Source organism: Diaphorina citri, unplaced genomic scaffold, assembly GCF_000475195.1.
Source record: "Diaphorina citri unplaced genomic scaffold, Diaci psyllid genome assembly version 1.1 scaffold2110, whole genome shotgun sequence".
In the NCBI taxonomy this organism is placed as follows: Eukaryota; Metazoa; Arthropoda; class Insecta; order Hemiptera; family Psyllidae; genus Diaphorina; species Diaphorina citri.
In genome coordinates this window covers 4,491-28,847 of record NW_007379535.1, presented here as the reverse complement: position 1 = coordinate 28,847, position 24,357 = coordinate 4,491, and the positions used below count along the sequence as shown (strand labels likewise).

Here is a 24,357-nt window from a genome sequence, read left to right as displayed (position 1 = left end):
GGAAAGCCATTCCGAGAATGATCACTATACGCCCGGGCGGGAATCGAACCCGCGGCCTAGCCCTTACAAGGCAGATGCGCTACCAACCAAGCTTATTAGGTTGGCCTGGCTGATGAAAGAGGAACTTTCCCTTAACACTCATCTGGATTTGGGAATCATACCTTGTGTGTCATGTGGATCATAAACCTGTCCAAAATTTTCAACTTTGAGAACCCCTTGATATAGTGATGGTTGCTCACTTCACCCATGTGATCTTGTCGGTGAGCCTGGCCATAGATGAAAATTTCGCAGCAACTTCAAAACGACGGCAACAAAACTGAAATCACCGCGCGAATTTTTGAATCTGTTGTCATTTTCTAAAGTGAAAATTGAAAAATCGATGAACTTTTTTTGAACATTTTTCTCTCGATCTCTCGGCTGTTTGCTGTTTCTCAAATCAATATTTTATTGGGACGGGGTGATAAGCTGATTCCTAATTTACTATTTTACTCCGAATCCTGAGAATTAAAGGAAAATGGCCGATCGATTGACTCAACTTCAGGATTTCATAAACCAGGTGAGTATTCCTGTTAACTTTCTAATCAGCAGTTTCTTAGCTGGGTATTTAACCCATTAGAAACACCTAGCTTACTCAATCAATAGGCAGATGTAAAACATTCCGGTAAAGCTCGAAAAATTCCATTCATAGCATTTGAGGTCTGAATGTACAATATGCCAGGCCAAGTTTCAGTAATAACATCTGTGATTCATATTCAAACAATACCCAATTGTTATTGACTTCTGAGCATTTTGTCTCTAGTGAATAGGGTTGCCAACCATACGTTATTTCCCGGAACAATCCGTATTTTTGTCAAAAATCAAATGTTCCACCGGAACACACCTTTGTTCTGGTGCATGCCTTTGTTCCAGGTAAAAATCGGGAAATCCGTATTTTTTCACCATTTTGCTAGTTTGTAAATGCTGTAAATGTAAATGCTGTTTCTTTGTGTTATTATGTCACAACTTTGGTGCTCACTGCAGCATAGTAGGATTTTTCCCAATATCTCAATAATCCTAAAATCCAATGTTTACCTACCATGCTGGCACCGGTCGCTATGCGCATTTATATGTCATAGCTACTCATTTTCCTCACGAGGCTGAGTGGGCCCCGCAACAGCCAGTCATGGAATCAATCATTTGCATGATACAAATTTCTTGACCCCGCCGGGAATCGAACCCGGATCTCCCGCGTGCAAGGCGAGTGCAGTGACCACTATGCCATGGGAGCTGACCCTATTTTGCTAGTTTGTACCGTATACCGTATATGCCAAGAAAAAAAAGTTGGCAACCCTACTAGTGAATGAGTTTTGGACTGCTAATAACCAATGAATTTTATGTTTCAGCAAGCAGATAACTTTTGCAACAGTGTTGGAATTCTGCAACAAACAGCAATCCCAAGCAAATTTTCCGGATTTGATCGGGGTGGATCCCAAACTCCTCAACAGCAAACACAACAAGAAGGTAATAGATTTTTTTTTTTTTTTTTAATTAAAGTTCCAGTTTCACTTAAATGCTCAAACTTAAAAGGAGAAAAAAACTTCTATACAAGGGAAGATACTTACTTTAGGAGTGTTCTAAAAATGAAGTTCTAAGGGTGCAATGTAAAAAAAAAAGTCCTTTGCACAAATGAATGATTGCAAAATATTTGTTTCAGATTATGCTCACCTGTTTGCCACTCTTATATCAAGATGTGCGAGAGATATTGATGCACTCATTGAATCACTACCCAATGAAGATTCCACTACTGAATTACAGGTATGTTGATGCCACAGAGGATTAGAGTAGTGCTTACTGATTTGGCTCAAATAGATCATGTAAGGATTTTTATTCCAGCAGTAGTTCACCACTATTATTGTGGTCAATTTCCTAAACTAGGTATGTAGGTATATTGAGGAAAAAATTTCATAGGTACCTCAGCCGGGATTGAACTCAAACCCTTATGTTTTCTAGTCAAGATATGAATGTTACACTCTTACAGGGCTATGAAGAATATAAAAAGTTTTGTTAAAACTAGAGATCTGTCAAGAGTGAGTGAGTGAGTGAGCTTGATAAAAGAGCTACTCTTATCAAGTGACTCAGTCAATGAGTCAGGTCCTAAAACATGGAACTCTTCACCTGCCCACTGGTATAGGGAGTGAGGATCTGTTGACTGAGTAGTCCTCTGAAAAGAGTAGTTCTGTTTAACTCACTCACTCTTTACACAACTCTTGAAGGAATAAAAATAAAAAAACAGGTATGTATTTCATTTGAAATCTATCTGTAACATAAGTTGTGTTGTATTTCACGTTGAGATCATGTTGCAGTTGGCCAGTCTGCGGAAGCTGGAGCAAGACAACCAAGGTGCTGCGGAGAGACTGGAGGACACGGTCAGACGTGGTGAACTCCTACTCGAACAAATCCAGGCTGCCTTGACGGACATTGCTCAGAGTCAACTGGAGACAAATGGTGTTGTACAGGAAAAGCCTGTGGAGCCTTCATAGGACGTCTGCACAGTGACAAACTGTGTTGAAAAGTGTGTTCACTGTTCCTTTTGTATAAAATTGTAAATAGATTTTTTTTTAAATGAATTTTTAAAATGTGTGTACTGTAAAGTTAATACCCATTGAGTGTAGACAAGACAGAGCAAAGTGGAGAGAGATCATTGAAAAAATATAGAGCTATACCTTTTCCACAAACTATGAATTGAGTGTTGGCGGTGACAATACCAGGAGTACCGGGTGTGCACCACTTGGCAGTGTGTAACAAACAAGCTTTTTCTCTTCAAAGTAGGAAATCGGAAATTTTAAATGGCTATGATTTATTATTATTGAGAGAGAGAGAGAGAGAGAGAGCGAAAATGAGAATGAGAGAGAGTTAAAAAAAATAATAATAAAAGAGAGAGAAAGAGGAAGAGATGTGAAGGGGAGGGGAGGAGAGAGAGAAAAAGGAAGAGAGAGAGAGAGAGAGAGATCAACTAATTTTCTTTGTTTATGGAAATATTACACCAACGTTTTTAAAACTTTCTCTTCTTATTTATTTGGTAGGGTTACCCAACCTTTAGCACACTCAGCTAGGAGTAGTACAGTTTGGCGTTTCTTTGCAATTTCTTGATTAAAAAAGAAAAAAAATGATAAAAGATAAAACCTATTTGATTATTACTATTATTTGAAGAGGTTTGAGAGAGGGAACTGCAATCACCAAGGTCTTATCATCCCAAAATGGAAAAGAGAAGGAAGTAAGGATAAGAGAAAGCCAGCCGTTCATAAAATGATCATCTGTTCAGGATAAAATCCACCAAACGTGGGAATTGAACCCGCGGGCTAGCGCTTACGAGGCAGCGCAGCGGCGCTACCAACAAAGTTAGCTAGGAGGCTGTAAGGTTTTTAAGTGCAATTTTTTTTTTTTTTTTTTCTGGAACAGAGCCCTCAAATCTTGTTGCCGGCAAGAAGACGGCAACGTGATTGCGCATGCGCATCATCTACGTCGATGTGGCATCAGTGATTTGTTTATCAGCTGATTTTGCTCCCACCATCGCAACTTGTGAACTTGTCAAAAATTTTGTTGTTTGGAAAAAAAAAGTTCGAATTTTTTTTTATCTTCGATTTTTTTCTGCTTTCTTTTTGTCGGTGGTTAATTTGTGAAAATCATCCTCTTTTCTCTGTCTGTGAAAGGTTTCATGTTTTAATTCTACTTCCAAAAACCCCGCATATTAAACTACGTTTTTAACCTTTTTAAATAACTTTTGAATGGCGTCCAAAACTTATGTGTAAATATACCGACGGAAATGGATGCATCTTGTGATTAAACACCGAGAAATATTATCTTTCTATTTCGTGCTGTACAATAAAACGTGTAATATATTTGTTTCTATTTGTATCAAGTGATTTCCACAAACGTTCAACATGACACAACCATTGCCGATTAAGTTTCAGGAATTGCTCCAGGTAAAAGTTCATTTCATTTCCCCCAGGTCAGAGAAATACATAATGAGATTGTCATCAATATTGCATCCTACGCCCCTTATTTTGAAAAAGTTCCAACACTGATTCTTCAGCTTGAAGACCAGACAGAAATGTATCTGTACCTACTTTATTACTTAGTACTTGATAGCCTAGTCATACATGAGTTTCTTTCTTTAATGACTCATCAAAGAACTTGGTTAACAAGATATCATCAGGTAGCAAAGATAGTTGCTCTTACCTAATGTCTTGCAATTGTTGGCCTGCTTTACAGGTCAACTTGAGTAGCTTAGAGAGAACTCTCTAGTTTTAGAATGCTATACTGAAATACATAATGAGATTGTCATCAATATTGCATCCTACGCCCCTTATTTTGAAAAAGTTCCAACACTGATTCTTCAGCTTGAAGACCGGACAGAAATGTATCTGTACTTTATTAGTACTTAATAGCCTAGTCATAGATGAGTTCCTTTCTTTAATGACTCATCAAAGAACTTGGTTAACATGATACCATCAGGTAGCAAAGATAGTTGCTCTTACCTAATGTCTTGCAATTGTTGGCCTGCTTTACAGGTCAACTTGAGTAGCTTAGAGAGAACTCTCTAGTTTTAGAATGCTATACTTATGCAATAACTGAGTGAACATTTTGGGGGTGTGAATAGGTACATTCTTTTCAAGTGATGTGTCTCTAAAGATAAGGATTGTATTGTTCCGAGATAAGGATACAGGTGTCAATGAAGTTTAGTGTGGGAACCATACCATTTGTTAACTTGCTATGTACTTATTCAATCATTGGTTAATGGGAAAATTTCTTATAATTTTATTTTTTAACTTATTCTTTTTGAAACACATTTCTCCAGTGTGCTTAAGAGACTTTTCTCTTTCCTGCAGCTTTATCTCACTAAAAGTCTCTTGTGCAAGCCAACTTGTGCAATATTGCCTGTGTAGGTATTTGGCACTCAACAAGGTATTTTCACTTCTACAAGTGCCAATGAATGAAATTGGATGTTAACAAGTTACCTTCCCACAGTAAATCGAGGGGTCATTGCATTCTGACCTTTAAGTAGTCCAAGCTTATCATGTTGGTACTTTGACATAGGCCAGGATTCATGTCACAAAATAATTCAAACAAGAGATAGCATAAACATGAAATCATGTTTGCGTACAATTTCCCAAGTAATCAAATCATGAATTATTTGAGATGAAGCAGAAAGCATCTTCACAGCTTTTGTGGGTATTACTTTATCACAGCATCACTTTATGACTCCTTTACTTTACTATTTTTTTTTTTTTTTTTTAAGATGAGTGTTTCACTGCTGTTTTTATTTCGTAGCGATGAAACAACTGCTACATTGGACGCTTGTGGTCTGTGTCGTAGTATGCCTCTCATCAGATGGGTGAGAAGAAACACAATACTTCCCATTTAGGTGCTGGGTCAACACGAGAACACCAGAAAGTAACCCCTAAATTATTTGCAATCGAAAAACGAGTACAAATTTTTGTCGATGGTGGGATTCGAACCCGGGACCTTCTGCATGGCAAGCAAGCACGTTACCACTAAAATTTTGTCGATGGTGGGATTCGAACCCGGGACCTTCTGCATGGCAAGCAAGCGCGTTACCACTGGACCAACCGTGCCCCCGACTATTGTTTCCCATTTATCATCAATTGTTTACACTGATAATGAAAGCAGCTTATCAATTCTTCTTGTGAGGCTGAGTGCTCCCTGAACTCCAAGCACTGAGCCAAAAAAGTTAAATCCCACTGGGAATCAAACCCAGGACCACTGACATGCAAGCTAGTTTTTTACCTAGTCAACCACAGTGGATGCTTTGTGTACTATTTTTAATTATACTCATAGATAAGTAGTGAGTAGAGGACATCTACTATTTTTAGCATATCCTACTTATAACCATAGTAGAGTAGGTAGAGGATACACCTGTTATTTTTTAGCATATTCTACTCATTCAACAAGAGTCAGTGGGGTAGAGAACATCTAGTTTTCACTTGGGTAGTCATGTGTAAAGAACAGGAATCAGTACAAATAGCAGGTACTAGGGAGAAGGGACTTTCATGTAGCCAAGAGCTTAACACACATGAGTTGTTTACGGCTTTGTGATTTTGCATTTAATTATCCAATTCAATTGAATATGCTTTGTGATTTTGCATTTAATTCTTGTCACTTTAACAAGAGGTATACTTACCAATTTAGGTATCTTCTTGCATTTCCTCATTTCTTATTCCTCCCCCTTCTCTTGCTCCTCCCTTCTTCCCCACCATTCTCTCTCACACTCCCATTTCTTTATTCCTCTCTTTATTAATTTCTTCCTTTCTCCTCTCTCTCTTCCTTTTTTTTCTCTCTCTCTTTTCTTTCTCTCTCTCCCCCTCCCCCTCACTATCTCTTCCTCTCTCTCTTCTTTTCTCTCTCTCTCTTCCTTTTTTTTCTCTCTCTCTCTCCCCCTCACTATCTCCCCCTCTTTCTCTCTCCCCTCATATGTTGTTTTTGGTTAAAACTATACCTGAAGAATTTTATGAATCCACTGAGCTAACCACTTGGTCTACTTGTTGAGTTGGTCTTCACCTCAATAAATCTTACTGAATCAACTCTTGAGTGGAAAGTAACACAAGGCCAAGATAAGCCTGAGGCTTTCTCTACCCCCCAACCCTTATAGGTACCTTATCATTTCATTTCCCCCAGGTCAGAGAAATACATAATGAGATTGTCATCAATATTGCATCCTACGCCCCTTATTTTGAAAAAGTTCCAATACTGATTCTTCAGCTTGAAGACCGGACAGAAATGTATCTGTACTTTATTACTTAGTACTTAATAGCCTAGTCATACATGAGTTCCTTTCTTTAATGACTCATCAAAGAACTTGGTTAACAAGATACCATCAGGTAGCAAAGATAGTTGCTCTTACCTAATGTCTTGCAATTGTTGGCCTGCTTTACAGGTCAACTTGAGTAGCCTAGAGAGAACTCTCTAGTTTTAGAATGCTATATGCAATAACTGAGTGAACATTTTGGGGGTGTGAATAGGTACATTCTTTTCAAGTGATGTGTCTCTAAAGATAAGGATTGTATTGTTCCGAGATAAGAATACTTACAGGTGTCAATCAAGTTTAGTGTGGGAACCATACCATTTGTTAACATTGGTTAATGGGAAAATCTCTTATTATTTAATTTTTTAACTTATTCTTTTTGAAACACATTTCTCCAGTGTGCTTAAGAGACTTTCCTCTTTCCTGCAGCTTCAACTCAGTAAAAGTCTCTTGTGCAAGCCAACTTGTGCAATATTGCCTGTGTATTTGGCACTCAACAAGGTATTTTCACTTTTACAAGTGCCAATGAATGAAATTGGATGTTAACAAGAGACCTTCCCACTGTAAATTGAGGGGTCATTGCATTCTGACCTTTAAGTAGTCCAAGCTTATCATGTTGGTACTTTGACTTAGGCCAGGATTCATGACACAAAATAATTCAAACAAGAGATAGCATAAACATGAAATCATGTTTGCGTACAATTTCCCAAGTAATCAAATCATGAATTATTTGAGATGAAGCAGAAAGCATCTTCACAGCTTTTGTGGGTATTACATTATCACAGCATCACCGAATGACTTCTTTACTTTACTATTGTTTCCCATTTATCATCAATTGTTTACACTGATAATGAAAGCAGCTTATCAATTCTTCTTGTGAGGCTGAGTGCTCCCTGAACTCCAAGCACTGAGCCAAAAAAGTTAAATCCCACTGGGAATCAAACCCAGGACCGCTGACATACAAGCCTAGTTTTTTACTTAGTCAACCACAGTGGATGTTTTGTACACTATTTTTAATCATACTCATAGATAAGTAGTGAGTAGAGGACACCTACTATTTTTAGCATATCCTACTTATAACCATAGTAAAGTAGGTAGAGGATATACCTGTTATTTTTTAGCATATTCTACTCATTCAACAAGAGTCAGTGGGGTAGAGAACATCTAGTTTTCACTTGGGTAGTCATGTGTAAAGAACAGGAATCAGTACAAATAGCAGGTACTAGGGAGAGGGGACTTTCATGTAGCCAAGAGCTTAACACACATGAGTTGTATACAGCTTTGTGATTTTGCATTTAATGCTTGTCACTTTAACAAGAGGTATACTTACCAATGAGTTCCTTCTAAAAAAAAAAAAAAAAAAAAAAAAAAAAACAAAAAAACAAGAAAGATGCTAAAGGTAGAAGAAACACACTACCATTACGTCAAGTGACCTGAGCTAGTGTGGCTATCTTGAATGAAATTACCTACAATATTATGAGAAAACTTTGAAGCACATCTTTCTGACTCCCCATGAGCTCACGTGACGTGATAGTAGTGTGTTTCTATCTTAACACTCCGTTTCTCACCCCCAGGTCACGCCGCCTCGTTCGCCTCATTCAAATCCGAAGGCAACCCGGAGCCGTCCACCCTGTTCTGTTTCGCCGTACGCACCCCCGCCGGCGGAAAACTTCACATCATCGAAGTCGGCACGCCGCCCGCCGGCAACACGCCGCTCGCCAAGAAGGCGGTCGACGTGTTTTTTCCGCCCGAGGCCGCCAATGATTTCCCCGTGGCCATGCAGGTAATAATAATGGTTTATTTCATGTAACTTAAACAATGTCTTTCTTATGTTCCTATTAAGTAGTACTAAAGTACTAATAGGAACAAAAAATACCCATTAGTACTTTTCAGGAACGATTTTCTTCTGTATGTTATTTCAATAAAATTCTTCTTGTTATGTCTTTTCTGTTTTCTCTATTTCTAGTTGTAACAGTCAAACTTTCTTGATTTGGCGGGGAGGAGCGCTACCGCTACCGCGCTCCTTAATCATATTTCATTCATAATCATATTTCATCATTATTTTCCAGGAAATATTTTTGAATTTCTCTTTTCATCATATTTTTGTTCTCAATATTTTTTAATTCATTAGGTAGTTCATTTAAGAATTTAGGAACTTGTTATTTTATTGTTGTTTTGCCGTAAGTATTATTGTATATGTTGGAATTATGTATTGTGTTCTTCTAATTTCGTATGGTGTATGATGTGTATTCTTCTATGTTGTTCTTCATAATAGTGTTTTAATATTAAAATGTGGTTATGTAGATTTTTAAAATTCAAGATTTTGAATTGTTTCATATTTTCTTCTTTTTGATGTTTTGATAAATATGGATTTTAACGTTGCTTTTATAATTTATAATTCTCTTGCGAACTGATTTTAGTGGTTTTAAATTTTCTTCCTTGGTACAGGTGTCGGCGAAATACGACGTGGTGTACCTGATCACCAAGTTTGGCTATATTCACGTGTATGATATCGAGACGGCGACGTGTATCTATATGAATCGGATTAGCAGCGATACGATCTTCGTGACCGCCCCGCACGAGGCGACCGGCGGCATCATAGGGGTTAACCGGAAAGGTACGTATAAGCACCCGTAGGGGTTGTTTTTTTTTTTTTTTTTTTTTTTTTTTTTTCAAGATGAGTGTTCCACCGCCGTTTTTATTTCGTAGCAATGGAAGAACTGCTACATTAGACGCTTGTGGCCTGTATTGTAGCATGCCAGTCCCGTAGTATGCCTCTCATCAGATGGGCGAGAAGAGACACAATACTTTCCATTTAGGTGCTGGGTCAACACGAGAACACCAGAAAGTAACCTGTTGAACCATCAGGGCAATATTGCATTAATTTATGCACATAATGCTTCTTCTGTTATTTGTCCTTGGTATTTATTACGTGGTTTTTGCTACCAAATCGTGAATCATCATTTTCGTGTTTTCCATTTTTTTTCCACTTTCCATATTTTTCGTGTTGTTGATTATGAACGCCATCTGTTTTTGGCGTCTGTTTTGCCATAAATCTGAATATAACATGTAACATTCACCTACATATATGTTAACTGGGTAACATTCAATATGATCGCGCGAAGTGAGCTCTAAATTTTAGACGATTTTTCCTTCGTTATGGGAATTATTACATAATTACCTATGAAAGCTACCTATTCTAAGAAATTATAGTAAGCGACAGACTATGCCTCTTGTCGTCCTGTCTTGGCTTGTCTCTTAACTATGTGTCGGTCCATTAATAAATTAGGTGTAAGTACGCTGTGACTCTGATTTAATTCAATCAGACGACCAAGCCTACGCGCTACGCGGATGATATGGGATATTGAGTATCAACCTATCAACTGAGCAATACCTTACTAAACTACCTTATTTATTTTATGAGTGTTCGTATCTATCAAACTAGGTAGGATGATATACATATACAGTCTTACACTTGAATTTCGTTCTCAGAACGGCTGGCTTTCTCCTCTATCCTGTCTTCATTTTCTCTTCGCTTTCGGGACGATAAGAACTTGTAGCAGATTACAGAGTTCCCCCTTCATTGAACTTCTTAAAAAAAAAAAAAAAAAAAACCGCAATGTCTTAAGTTTCTTTCCTTTTAAAGCGTTCCTTCCCCCCTCGGAATGTTTTTAATGTACTGAGCCGGGAATCGAATCCGAGATCTCCGGTCTGCAAGCCTGGACAAGTGGATACCCACTAGGCCGTGGAGCAAGAGGTTGCTTTTATCTTCTCATGTTACCTTAAACTACTATTGATACCTACATTTCCATGTTATCCATTGACCTCAATATTACTATCTCGAAATTCTCTCTTCTTTCTCTTCTTTCTTGAAAACTGTATCGATTCTATTTTCTCTCGTAGGAGACGTCTGGCGCTATTTTTCTCTATGATAATAGTGGGAGTTGGGATAGTTTTACATAATTTTCAAGACATCTTTTTTAAAAGAAATATCTAAAAATTCAAGGATATCTTTGATAATAGTGGGAGTTGGGATAGTTTTACATAATTTTCAAGACATCTTTTTTAAAAGAAAGATCTAAAAATCCAAGGATATCTTTGATAATAGTGGGAGTTGGGATAGTTTTACATAATTTTCAAGACATCTTTTTTAAAAGAAAGATCTAAAAATCCAAGGATATCTTTGATAATAGTGGGAGTTGGGATAGTTTTACATAATTTTCAAGACATCTTTTTTAAAAGAAAGATCTAAAAAACCAAGGACATCTATTGGGCTTGGGGCTTTCATAGGCTCGATTCAATAATGGCCCCAAAATCTAACGAAAATTTTTTCTTTATGTGTTGAACATTTCTGCCGAATTTCATCAAAATCGGTTGAATTGTTCGAGAACGTTATAGACAAAAGAAAAATGTTCTCGTGTTGACCCAGCACCTAAATGGGAAGTATTGTTTCTCTTATCGCCCATCTGATTAGGGACATACTACTTGATGGGCATGCTACGACACAGACCACATGCGTCTAATGTAGCCGTTGTTTCATTGCTACGAAATAAAAACGGCGATGAAACACGCATAAAAACGTAGAACTCACTTCTCACTTCGTTCATTCAACTATTTCTCGGAAAGATCCCCCTGTTTTGAGCAACGTGGAATATTATTTAAGGAAAAAATCTGGTGTGAACATCACACGACTTTCCTTATCCTATTGAATGATGCTTATTTGAGTGTTCTTTTACCCTAACTTTTACAATATCTCTAACCGTTTTGTCGCTATAGCTGAAAACCGCCAAAAAACGGTCGAAATCTGTCCAAAAGCGGTAAAAATACCGCCAAGCGCAGCAACCATCTCAAACAAACGTTTTGTGTTGCATCCTTGTCACATTAGTGAACCACATACCAAATTTCAAGTTTCTAGCTTATACCGTTCCCGAGATATTGTTAAATTACACCAAAAACCGCCAAAAAGCGGTAAAATGCCGCCAACCGTTGCACCGATCCTAACCAAAAGTTTCGTGTCGCATCCTTGTCACATTTGACAGCTACATACCAAATTTCAAGTCTCTACCTCTTACCGTTCTCGAGATATTTTGTTTACAGACACACGGACACACAGACACAGACACGGACCAATGGCTGAAACTTTGGATTTAAGCTCTAGGGACCTCAAAACGTGTTTTGGCAACAGACAGACAGACAGACAGACAGACACACAGACACACGGACACACAGACACACACACGGACCAATGGCTGAAACTTTGGATTTAGGCTCTAGGGACCTCAAAACGTGTTTTGGCACTAAAAACTGACCATCGAAATTTTGACCCGATTACATTACTTTCCTTCCTATAGGATAAGGAAAGTAAAAACGTGTGAGAGATAGGAATAGAAATCCACACTGCTTTTCATTCGATACCCCCCACTCCCTCCCCACCACCACCACCATCACCACCACCCCCTTTTTTGTTTGTGACCTATATTTACGTAAAAGTTTGACTGGCGCTTGTTGTAGGTATATATTTTCCCTTTTTCCCCTCTATATTATTTCCTTTTCCCCTGTTTGTGTTCCTCTTTTCCCTCCATTTACTTGTAATCTTTCCCTTTCCTCCATTTATGTTTCCCTCTTTCCTCCATATTTATGGACTTGTGTGGGTTGAGTAGGGATTTATTTTGGATGAAATTTATGGGGAGAAAAAGAGCTTGTGAGGTTTTTCACTTTTTTTCTTGTGGGATTTTTACCTTTTAAGACAGAATTCCATATGCGTAAGTCGAAGGGATAAATTTCCTTTCCCTGCGTTCCGTTCTGTAATGCATGAAAAATCAGGATCATTTCTGTGTGTTCTAAATGCCAGCCTAGTTAGTTTGGTTGGTAGGGCGTCTGCCTTGTAAGCCTGAACGGATAAGGTTCGATCGGGGAACGGCTGGCTTTCTCCTATCCTGTGTTTCTTCTAAGACGTTAGCAGTTACAGTTCCCTCTATCAAACCTCTTGAAAAAAAAAATCAATCTTTTAGCCAATCAGATTGCTTAATCCACGATTAAAAGTTAATCATAGTTTAATCTCTGAGTATGTCCCCGGCCATAAGTATTATGTTTAGACATAGGTACTGATAAATTCTGACGTGACTTTGTGAAAATGAACACCAGTAACTTACCTATACTCTTCAGTTATTGGTGTTCTTCTTTTATTATGTTTAGGTAAATCACTTCTAACCAATCCTATTCCTTGTTCCCCAGCTGACCAATGTCGGTATCAACGTGGGCAGTGTCAGCTTCAACACGCTCACCATGGAGTCCGACAAGTTCATCTGTGTCCGCGAGAAGATCGCGGAATCTGCCCAGGTGGTCATCATCGATATGAACGATCCGACAAATCCGATTCGGCGTCCGATTTCGGCGGATTCGGCCATTATGAATCCGGCCAGCAAGGTGATTGCCCTCAAGGGAAAGGCGGGCAATGATAACAACCCGAATGGTGAGTTCAAGAATAGAATATACCTAGTTTGTTTTGAGAGAAATAGGGCTGACAAGTCCCTTTACTCCAGCAGTCTGAACAAGGTCTATATTTGATGGGATTCATGGACCTTAGCACATACATATTTGTAGCACTGGCTTTTCCAGGCCCCACTCAGGCTGGGTGAGGTAGTTTGTTGCCGAATTCAGGGAAAAATCTACGTCACCTAAAATCTTGGCCGCTAATGCTGTTGTACATGTGGTTTACCATTGAATAATGAAGATTATTAATCGACTGCATTAAAAGTGGGGTACAAAATTGATTTCAAAACTTTTTTGGAATGAGATGCCAGGTTTAGTTTTATTTTTTTGGGCACTTGATTTCTTTTGGGGGAACGACTTGGCGCGGCTATTATTATTATTATCACTAATGTTATTATTATTATTATTTTTTTTTTAATGTTATATGTATCACTCATTATTGATCATTTTAAAACTTGGAATACATACTCATCTCATCCCTTCTTTCCCTCCTCCATTTACTTGTAATCTTTCCCTTTCCTCCATTTAAATTTCCCTCTTTCCTCCATATTTATGGACTTGTGTGGGTTGAGTAGGGATTTATTTGGATGGACTTTATGGGGAGGAAAAACGCTTGTGGGATTTTTTACCTTTCTTGTGGAATTTTTACACTTTTAAGACTGAATTCCATATGCGTACATTTTCTTTCCCTATGTGCCCATTATTTCTTGTAATGCCGTCACTCCATTAAAGTACAAATAACTCAATTGTTCTCACGAGACTGAGAGCACGCTCAAGCCATTTGTACAAACTGGTGGCTTGTACATGTCCTGGGACCTGCACAGAAGTTTCTTCAGCAGTTTAGCTTTATGATTAAGCAAATTGTTTCCGCCTTGTTTTTAACCAGAAAATTTCCCTGATTTATTGGTGTTCTTCTTTTATTATGTTTAGGTAAATCACTTCTAACCAATCCTATTCCTTGTTCCCCAGCTGACCAATGTCGGTATCAACGTGGGCAGTGTCAGCTTCAACACGCTCACCATGGAGTCCGACAAGTTCATCTGTGTCCGCGAGAAGATCGCGGAATCTGCCCAGGTGGTCATCATCGATATGAACGATCCGACGAATCCGATTCGGCGTCCGATTTCCGCGGATTCGGCCATTATGAATCCGGCCAGCAAGGTGATCGCCCTCAAGGGAAAGGCGGGCAATGATAACAACCCGAATGGTGAGTTTAAGAATAGAGTAGAATACCTTGTTTATCCCATAACAACAATAATATCTTACGTGAACTCTTCCACCTAACCACTAATTCTTACCTGTTTCAAAACTTTAAATACACATCGCATCCTATCCCTTCTTTCCCGCTTTCAGCGCCCAAAACCCTGCAAATCTTCAACATCGAAATGAAGTCGAAAATGAAGGCCCACCCCATGACCGACGACGTGGTGTTCTGGAAGTGGATCTCCCCCAACACGCTGGCCCTTGTGACGGAGACCTCCGTCTATCATTGGAGCATGGAGGGCGACTCCACACCGGAGAAGATGTTCGACCGCCACTCGACGCTGAACGGGTGCCAGATTATCAACTACCGCACTGATCCGAAACAGACGTGGCTTCTGCTGATCGGGATCAGTGCCGTGTCCAATCGGGTGGTCGGGGCGATGCAGCTGTACTCGGTCGAACGCAAGTGCTCGCAACCCATTGAAGGTGAGATCTTTGGTGCTTCTCATTTTTTACTTTCCATTAACATAACATAAGAAAGAAAAAAAATCCCGAGTACATCATTTTCCTTCCTATAGGATAAGGAAAATAAAAATTGAAGGGATAAGGTTCGTTCTCTTAACGGCTGGCTTTCTCCTATCCTGTCTTCCTTCTCTCTTCAATTTGTTATACACTCAAATTGTGAAGAGACAAGGTCAATTTAATATACGAGACCTTTTAGACTGCTGGGGTAAAGGGAGTTTTTACTCCTAATCGGGCAGGATAAACAAGGTATATTCTATTCTACTCTCGACTTTACCAAACCGCCACAAATAATTCACGATTAATTTTTCATTGTAAATTGTAAATATATGTTGATTTTATTTTGATAATAATATACATAAATCGCATTATCTGATTGGTCGCCTGCCAATTCTTTTCGGACTAGTCGACCTATCAAGCCGAGATAACAACTTAAATATTTATTTAATTGGGTCAAAAGGACCATGGAATCAATTCTAGGAGATATTGTAAATTGTAATTGTAAATAAATGTTGATTTTATTGTGATAATAATATACATAAAGATAGGTCTTAAAACTACCTGACAATTACATTTTTATTTTTTCTATTTGGTATCTATCTAATGTATGTTTTTTTTTTTTTTTTCTCGTTGATTTTGTCAGACTTTGAAGTGCGGACCATACGGACCGTCAGTCCGCACCGTCCACACTCCACATCTGACAAAACCATTTTTTAACTATCAACAATACCGATCACACTAAAAATCCTAATCGGGCAGGATAAACAAGGTATATTCTATTCCACTCTCGACTTTACCAAACCGCCACAAATAATTCACGATTAATTTTTCATCTTCTCTTTCTCAGGTGGCCGCCAACGCGCCGAAGGGCATCCTCCGCACGCCGCAGACCATCGTCAAATTCCAGCAGGTCCCCACGCCCGCCGGTCAGACCTCCCCTCTCCTGCAATATTTCGGCATCCTCCTGGACCACGGCAAACTGAACAAGCACGAGTCTCTCGAACTGTGTCGACCTGTGCTGGCCCAGGTACATATTATTTAACACTTTTTTATTTGGAATATTTACAAAGGTATAATGTACAATAAATATATACTAAACAACAAGGAGGGAGCACGGTTGGTCCAGTGGTAACGCGCTTGCTTGCCATGCAGAAGGTCCCGGGTTCGAATCCCACCATCGACAAAAATTTGTACTCTTTTTTCGATTGCAAATATTTCAACGGGTTACTTTCTGGTGTTCTCGTGTTGACCCAGCACCTAAATGGGAAGTATTGTGTCTCTTATCGCTCATCTGATGAGAGGCATACTACGGGATGGGCATGCTACGACACAGGCCACATGCGTCTAATGTAGCAGTTGTTTCATTGCTACGAAAAAAAAACGGCGGTGGAACACTCATCTTAAAAAAAAAAAAAAAAATGCATTTGCAACCCAGACCATTTTCCCAACAACGCAACGGTCTTGTTTTATTCAGACAGAAAAGCGATGGCACATTGAATGCAAAATTTTAATGCACCAATATGACAATGTATCACTGGAGTTAAGATATGCTACGCGTGGTTAGCAGCCGGATGGGTGACCCTCAAGGCAATCACGTAGGCTTTTCCGGGCCTACTCAGGTTGGGTAAATGTAAGGAGGCGGGTATAACCCCGCCGAATAGAGGGTATAACCCCGTCACTGAAAACCGTAACTATTATACAGTGTGGTTAAACCCCTATCAGGCCCATACTTGACGTCATTTCTGTACATAACTGAGAGTTTTTTTGCTGACTTCTGGCTTACCCTGTATATGCAATGCAAACATCGATATTGCCTATTCCAGACTGGTATGCCTATTTTTCTTTGTGTTTTGATGTTTATATTTTTGACACCACAGAAAATCATACAAATGGCCCTAGTGGTCTCCCGAGAGGGGCTAATCGACAAATATTTTCCGCAAGAATTTAAAATGAAAACATGTTTTAATTCAGACATTCATTCGTCAGGAGCTCATAATTCAGTGGTTAGAAGCTCGCCTGGTATACGAGAGAGCGTGGGTTCGAATCCGATGATTGCGTTTTTGGCACTAGATGGCCCGAAGACCCATTTCAAACTTATTTTTTACTTTCCTTATCCTATAGGAAGGAAAGTAGGTAGTGTAATCGGGTCAAATTTTCGACGGTCAGTTTTTAGTGCCAAAACACGTTTTGAGGTCCCTAGAGCCTAAATCCAAAGTTTCAGCCATTGGTCCGTGTGTGTGTGTGTGTGTGTGTGTGTGCGTGTGTGTGTGTGTGTGTGTGTGTGTGTGTGTGTGTGTGTGTGTGTGTGTGTGTGTGTGTGTGTGTGTGTGTGTGTGTGTGTGTGTGTGTGTGTGTGTGTGTGTGTGTGTGTGTGTGTGTGTGTGTGTGTGTGTGTGTGTGTGTGTGTGTGTGTGTGTGTGTGTGTGTGTGTGTGTGTGTGTGTGCGTAAAGTCTGACGTCACACATATTTGAACTCTTTCATCAGAACGGAAAATAAAAATTGAATTTTCGACCTTTTACAGCTATTACTTTCTATTATTTTTTTCGGAGTTTTGACCTCAGATTTGGATTTTTCCCAACTTTTTACATAAGAATCGACCATTTATTTATAATTTTTACCCATTTGCAACTGCTCCATTTGAGCGGAATTTTTTTTTTCTGCAAGGGCCGATGGTTTTGTAAATTGTATTTTAACTCTCAGTGGTGAGATCAGCCTTAAGTGGTCGGATTCTCCTGGAAAAGCTCTTCCATCCAGCCACATAATTTATCGTCACTCATTCTTTCTTGCTTTTCCCAGGTGATTCAAAGCTTTGCGGAAACAGGCCAGTTCCAGAAGATCGTGCTCTACGCTAAGAAAGTGGGTTATAGCCCGGACTACGTGTTTCTGTTGAGAAATGTGATGCGCGTGAATCCAGACCAGGGCGTGGGCTTTGCCCAGATGCTCGTCCAAGATGATGAGCCCTTGGCTGACATTAATCAGGTAATATACAGTTCTAAAAGTTTCACCATTCGATTCGGCGTGAAAAATCCCATGGGATCAACTATTCACATGCTTACTTGTTAATCAACGAGCTATTTTTTGACGAGTGCGCACCCAAAGGTCATCGGACTTCCCAGTTGAAGTGGACTGTACTTGAGTTAAACCATATTTTATTAGTTTAACTTTTTTCCACCAAGGAGATATGAATTTTCAGTTTCGACACCCTGATCCCTGATTATCAAAGCATATTCCATGGTGTTTATCCACAGAAACCCATGCATTAACTCATCTCCCTTAACATGGGAGGCAGACTTTTTAATTCTTGGATTTTTTCATCGAAAATTAGCAAAATTTCACTCAGAGGTCCTCTTTCAGATAACCATTGAAGATAAGTGGCCTGCGGCAGCAAGTGTGGGCGTCCACAGTGGAATATTTTGGTGGAATCAAAAATGCTTGGGTAGGTAGGTTCCGATCTTCCTTTAAGTGGGTCTACTTTCGGTGTTCGGTCTACAACCTACCTCGGTGGTGTAGTGGTCAAGACGCTCGCTTGTTAAACAGGAGGGCGTGGGTTCAATCCCAGCCGAGGTATGGAATTTTATCCTCAATATAATTTGTGAATTTGACCACAATAATAGTAGTAGCCTACTGCTGGAGTAAAGGGACTTTTCAGTCCTATGCGAGCAGTATAAATAAGCACTATTATTATTATTTTGCCAGTCCAGAACGGTGAAAGAGATCTCAAGGAAAATTCAGGAAAAAAGCTTCAATAGTTTGGACAAGTAGAAAGAAGAGATCAAGAATATGTTGGAAAGAGGCTGAGAGATATGGAAGTTGGAGGTAAGAGAGACAGGGGAAGACCGAAAACGAGATATATGCACACAGTGTTTCCACAGGATTTGAAAGAGAAGAAGTTGGAAGTCAGCCAGGTCCAAAACCGAGGCGCATGGAAGAGGTTTTTTCAAAATGTCATCAATACATTTTTCTCTCTATTCACCTCTTCTTTCTTTTTCTCTCTCTCTTTTCTCTATTCTCTCCTCTCCTCTATTCTCCACTATTCACCACAAAACACTCACCAATATAAAGACACACAACACCAATACACCAAATCTCTCTCTATTACATACTTTTCTCCTCCACTACTAATTTTCCGGTTTTTCTCTCCGGTCGCTATGCGCATTTATATGTCATAGCTACTCATTTTCCTCACGAGGCTGAGTGGGCCCCGCAACAGCCAGTCACGGAATCAACTATCTGCATAATACAAATTTCTTGACCCCGCCGGGAATCGAATCCGGGTCTCCTGCGTGCAAGGCGAGTGCAGTGACCACTACGCCATGGGAGCTGAACCAATACATTTTAAATCTTTCTCTCTATTACATACTTTTCTCCTCCACTACTGATTTTCCGGTTTTTCTCCCTCTAGATTGCCACCAAGTATCACGAGCAGTTGACCACGAAGGCGTTGATTGATCTGTTCGAATCATTCAAGAGTTACGAAAAAATAAAATTTTTTTTTTTTTTTTTTTCTCGGAAAACTAGAGTTTCCGTATTTCGAATTGAGTCCGAAATTGGAATAGATTTATGTCTACAATCCCAATTATAATTTTTTTTATTATTATTATTATTTTTTTTTATGTGTGATAGAGGGATTTGTAACAACGGAGTACTTAGAGTTCTGAAATTGGAGAGGAGTAGGGATAGAAGAAAGCCAGCTGTTCCGAGAACAAACCTTATCTGCTTCGGATAAAGTTCGCCCCGAGCTTGAATCGAACCTTCAAGCTAACGAGACTGGCTTAATAAATAAATTCTATTCTCAATCAACTATTAAATATACGAGACCTTCTTTAGACTGATGGGGTAAAGGGACTTTTCAGACCTGTTCGGGCAGGATATATATTCTATTCTGAAGGAGGCTCTTATTAATGCTGAGTTAGTCAGCTCCCATGGCGTAGTGATCATTGTGCTCGCGTTGCACGCGGGAGACCCGGGTTCGATTCCCGGCGGGGTCATGAAATTTGTATCATGCAAATGATTGATTCCGTGACTGGAGGTTGCAGGGCCCACTCAGCCTCGTGAGGAAAATGAGTAGCTATGACATATAAATGCGCATAGCGACCGGTGCCTGGTAGGTAAACATTGGATGTTGGGATTTTTGAGATATTGAAAAAAATGCTACAATGCTGCAGTGAGCACCAAAGTTGTGATGTAATAACACAAAGAAACTGCATTTACATTACATAATGCCGACTATTTTACACGAGGGAAAATGACCTAATAGTCAACTCCGAGCATTTGAAAACAACAACAACAACATTACATAATGCTGAGTTATACACTAAGAGTTACGAAGGTCTGTTTTACTTCCTCGGATCTATTGTCAATTACAGCCAAGACCAGGAGGTTCACTTCAAATATATTCAGGTAAGCTCACCTCTGTGACCAAGTGGTTAGGGGACTCTCAACCCGGAGGTTGTGGGTTCGAATCATTCAAAACCTACGAGGGTTCTAGTTCCTCGGATCTATTGTCAATTACAGCCAAGACCAGGAGGTTCACTTCAAATATATTCAGGTAAACAGATAAGAAATCATTGAGCAAACTGTAGGGGGGTGATTTCGCCCCGAAATCGAAGAAATTTCTGTCTGATGAAAAGTGCGCTGTTTTGGCAACCCAAACTTTGGACAGTTCGTCAATACATTTTATCGATTGTATCTTTCTACAGATTTTTAAATCCAAGCAAGGAAATCGAAGAAATTTCTGTCTGATGAAAAGTGCGCTGTTTTGGCAACCCAAACTTTGGACAGTTCGTCAATACATTTTATCGATTGTCTCTCTCTCTACAGATTTTTAAATCCAAGCAAGTTTTTTTTTTATTATTATTATTTTATAATTTTCAAAAAATTATTGTAAGATTACTGTAAATACATAAGACCTTGTTTAGACTGCGGGAGCAAAGGGACTTTTCAGTCTCATTCTGGCGGTAAAAATAGGGTACATTCGATTTCGTTCTATAGGGAAAATGACCTAATAGTCAACTTCGAGCATTTGAAAACAATATATTATTTTGTTCTACAGAAATTTTCCTTGTGTTTGTTTTCCAGGCGGCCTGCAAGACAGGTCAAATCAAGGAAGTCGAACGGATTTGTCGCGAGTCGAACTGCTACAATGCGGAGCGCGTCAAGAATTTCCTCAAGGAAGCCAAACTGACGGACCAGCTACCCCTGATCATTGTGTGCGACCGATTCGACTTTGTCCACGATCTGGTGCTGTACTTGTACAGGAACAACTTGCAGAAATACATCGAGATATACGTACAGAAGGTAAAATAGAATAGAATAAAATGAAATAGATTGGATCATTGGAATAAAATGAAATAAAATAAAATCCGCCCCGGACGGGAATCGAACCCGCGGCCTAGCGCTTACAAGGCAGACGCACTACCAACTAAGCTAACTAGGCTGGCTATACTTCTTCCTTTTTTACTTTTTCAATTGTATTTTGAAAATATTCTCTAGTGGAATAATAATGTTTTTTTTTCCACTAATTCAGGGGCGGAAACACCTACTGGAGAAGTGGCTGAAGGAAGAGAAGCTGGAGTGTTCCGAGGAGCTCGGAGATTTGGTGAAACAGTCGGATCCGACCCTGGCCCTTTCGGTGTATCTGAGAGCCAATGTTCCCAAAAGATAAAACAAAGTAGATTTGTGCACGACCTGGTGCTGTACTTGTACAGGAACAACTTGCAAAAATACATCGAGATATACGTACAGAAGGTAAAATAGAATAGAATAAAATGAAATAAATGTGAAATAAAGTAGATTAGAATAAAGATAAAACAAAGTAGATTTGTGCACGACCTGGTGCTGTACTTGTACAGGAACAACTTGCAGAAATACATCGAGATATACGTGCAGAAGGTAAAGCACCATCTACAAAATTGATGTCGATCGACATGTCAAATTTCGATGATTTTTCACCTTTCGGTCGAAAAATCCATAAGTTAACACCTTAGATGTTCCCAACAAGGTGGGTGTTCGAGGTTTTTTGATTGAACGAAGTGAATTGTGAGGTTTTTTTTTTTTTTTTTTTCTTCAAGTTTAGCATAGCATTAAACACATTGGCTCTTTTGCGGGAGTTCCGACCCTTGACCCTAGCCTAGTCCGAACTCAAGAGGAAATAAACAAACCGTACTAATGAATATAAGTGGCTTCAACGGAGTCTTGACCCTTCTTAACCTACCTACCCCCGCAGAAAATGAATTTGAGCGGAGTTTTACTTTCCTTATCCTATAGGAAGGAAATTAATGTAATTCGGGAGTTTCTCGTCTTTTTACTTTCCTTATCCTATAGGAAGGAAAGTAATGTAATCGGGTCAAATTTTCGATGGTCAATTTTTAGTGCCAAAACACGTTTTGAGGTCCCTAGAGCCTAAATACAAAGTTTCAGCCATTGGTCCGTGTGTCTGTCTGACCTTCTGTCTGTAAACAAAATATCTCGAGAACGGTAAGAGCTAGAGACTTGAAATTTGGTATGTAGATGTCAAATGTGACAAGGATACGACACGAAACTTTTGGTCGAGATAGGTACTGCGGATGGCGGTATTTTGACCGCTTTTTGGCGGTTTTCAGCTATACCGACTAAACGGTTAGAGATATTATAAAAGTTTGGTTATAAGAACAAGAACACCCAAAATAAGCATCATTCAATAGGATGAGGAAAGTCGTGTGATGTTCACACCAGATTTTTTTTTTTTCTTTCTGCAAGGGCCGATGGTTTTGTATATATTTTAACTCTCAGTGGTGAGATCAGCCTTAACTGGTCGGATTCTCCTGGAAAAGCACTTCCATCCAACCACATAATTTATCGTCACCCATTCTCTCTTGCTTTTCTGTACTAATAGGAACAAAAAATACCCATTAGTACTTTTCAGGAACGATTTTCTTCTGTATGTTATTTCAATAAAATTCTTCTTGTTATGCCTTTTCTGTTTTCTCTATTTCTAGTTGTAACAGTCAAACTTTCTTGATTTGGCGGGGAAGAGCGCTACCGCTACCGCGCTCCTTAATCATATTTCATTCATAATCATATTTCATCATTATTTTCCAGGAAATATTTTTAAATTTCTCTTTTCATCATATTTTTGTTCTCAATATTTTTTAATTCGTTAGGCAGTTCATTTAAGAATTTAGGAACTTGGTATTTTATTGTTGTTTTGCCGTATGTATTATTGTATGTTGGAATTATGTATTGTGTACTTCTAATTTTGTATGGTGTATGATGTGTATTCTTCTATGTTGCTCTTCTTAATAGTGTTTTAATATTAAAATGTGTTTATGTAGATTTTTAAAATTCAAGATTTTGAATTGTTTCATTTTTTCTTCTCTTTGATGTTTTGATGAATATGGATTTTAACGTTGCTTTTATAATTCTCTTGCGAACTGATTTTAGTGGTTTTAAATTTTCTTCCTTGGTACAGGTGTCGGCGAAATACGACGTGGTGTACCTGATCACCAAGTTTGGCTATATTCACGTGTATGATATCGAGACGGCGACGTGTATCTATATGAATCGGATTAGCAGCGATACGATCTTCGTGACCGCCCCGCACGAGGCGACCGGCGGCATCATAGGGGTTAACCGGAAAGGTACGTATAAGCACCCGTAGGGGTTAGCTGGTGTTGTAAAGGGTTAAGAAGGAAAGTAACAATGCCTTTGGTTATTTGTTTACTTACTGGCAGGTTGCCTGTCCTTTACCACTGAAAATTGATCAGAATTGGACATTGGTTTTGATTTTTATTATTATTATTATGATTATTATTATTAGTATTATCATGTGAAAAAACCCCCTTTAGCCAGATTTTGTTCTTATTGCACGACTTACCACATTTCGACTTTCTAGGTTTTGGGGTTCTGAAGATAGAGCGGCGATTAGTGTGCTAATGCAATGAGTGAATAAACAGCATGGATCTTGCTTTCAGAGATCTATTTTATAGAGAGTTTGTGTACTACTCACTGTTCTAATAACACTGATCAACAAAAAAGCACTTTTTTCAGAAACTGTGTAGGGTCGGTCTATCTTATATGTTTTTTTTTTTCTCATTATAATTCGTATCTTGTTCGTAATTATAATTCGTATTTTGCCTATGTTCAGGTCAAGTACTCTCTGTGAGTGTAGATGAAGACAACATCATCCCCTACATTAACGGTACGCTACAGAACCCGGACCTTGCGTTGCGGATAGCCGTACGCAATAACTTGGCCGGAGCCGAGGACCTGTTTGTGCGCAAGTTCAATCTTCTCTTCACCAATGGCCAATATTCGGAGGCCGCTAAGGTAAGAACTAAAGTTTTTTTTTTTTTTTTTT

The 24,357-nt window shown here is 39.1% G+C and overlaps 2 protein-coding genes across 3 annotated transcripts in view; both read left to right on the top strand.

Moving 5' to 3' along the window:
- Positions 1 to 369: 369 nt before the first annotated feature.
- Positions 370 to 3,037, top strand: LOC103518183 (mediator of RNA polymerase II transcription subunit 21-like). 2 transcript variants are annotated; one of them, XM_008483239.3, is made up of 4 exons: positions 370 to 556; positions 1,383 to 1,500; positions 1,694 to 1,794; positions 2,331 to 3,037. In XM_008483239.3, exons 1-4 carry the CDS (start codon positions 515 to 517, stop codon positions 2,517 to 2,519), a joined length of 450 nt encoding a protein of 149 aa, XP_008481461.1. In that variant the 5' UTR covers positions 370 to 514; the 3' UTR covers positions 2,520 to 3,037. The 2 variants fall into 2 exon arrangements, with proteins under 2 accessions (XP_008481461.1, XP_008481462.1); XM_008483240.3 differs by having other exon boundaries at positions 374 to 556; positions 2,343 to 3,037.
- A 518-nt stretch (positions 3,038 to 3,555) lies between these two features.
- LOC103518185 (clathrin heavy chain-like) overlaps positions 3,556 to 24,357 on the top strand; it is a gene marked incomplete at its 3' end in the record, with an annotated part of 25,245 nt that continues 4,443 nt past the window's right edge. Inside the window, 8 exon segments of the mRNA XM_026830068.1 lie at positions 3,556 to 3,962; positions 13,037 to 13,274; positions 14,648 to 14,997; positions 15,867 to 16,046; positions 17,775 to 18,068; positions 19,423 to 19,490; positions 20,342 to 20,420; positions 21,099 to 21,317. Coding sequence (XP_026685869.1) covers positions 3,921 to 3,962; positions 13,037 to 13,274; positions 14,648 to 14,997; positions 15,867 to 16,046; positions 17,775 to 18,068; positions 19,423 to 19,490; positions 20,342 to 20,420; positions 21,099 to 21,317 — 1,470 coding nt within the window.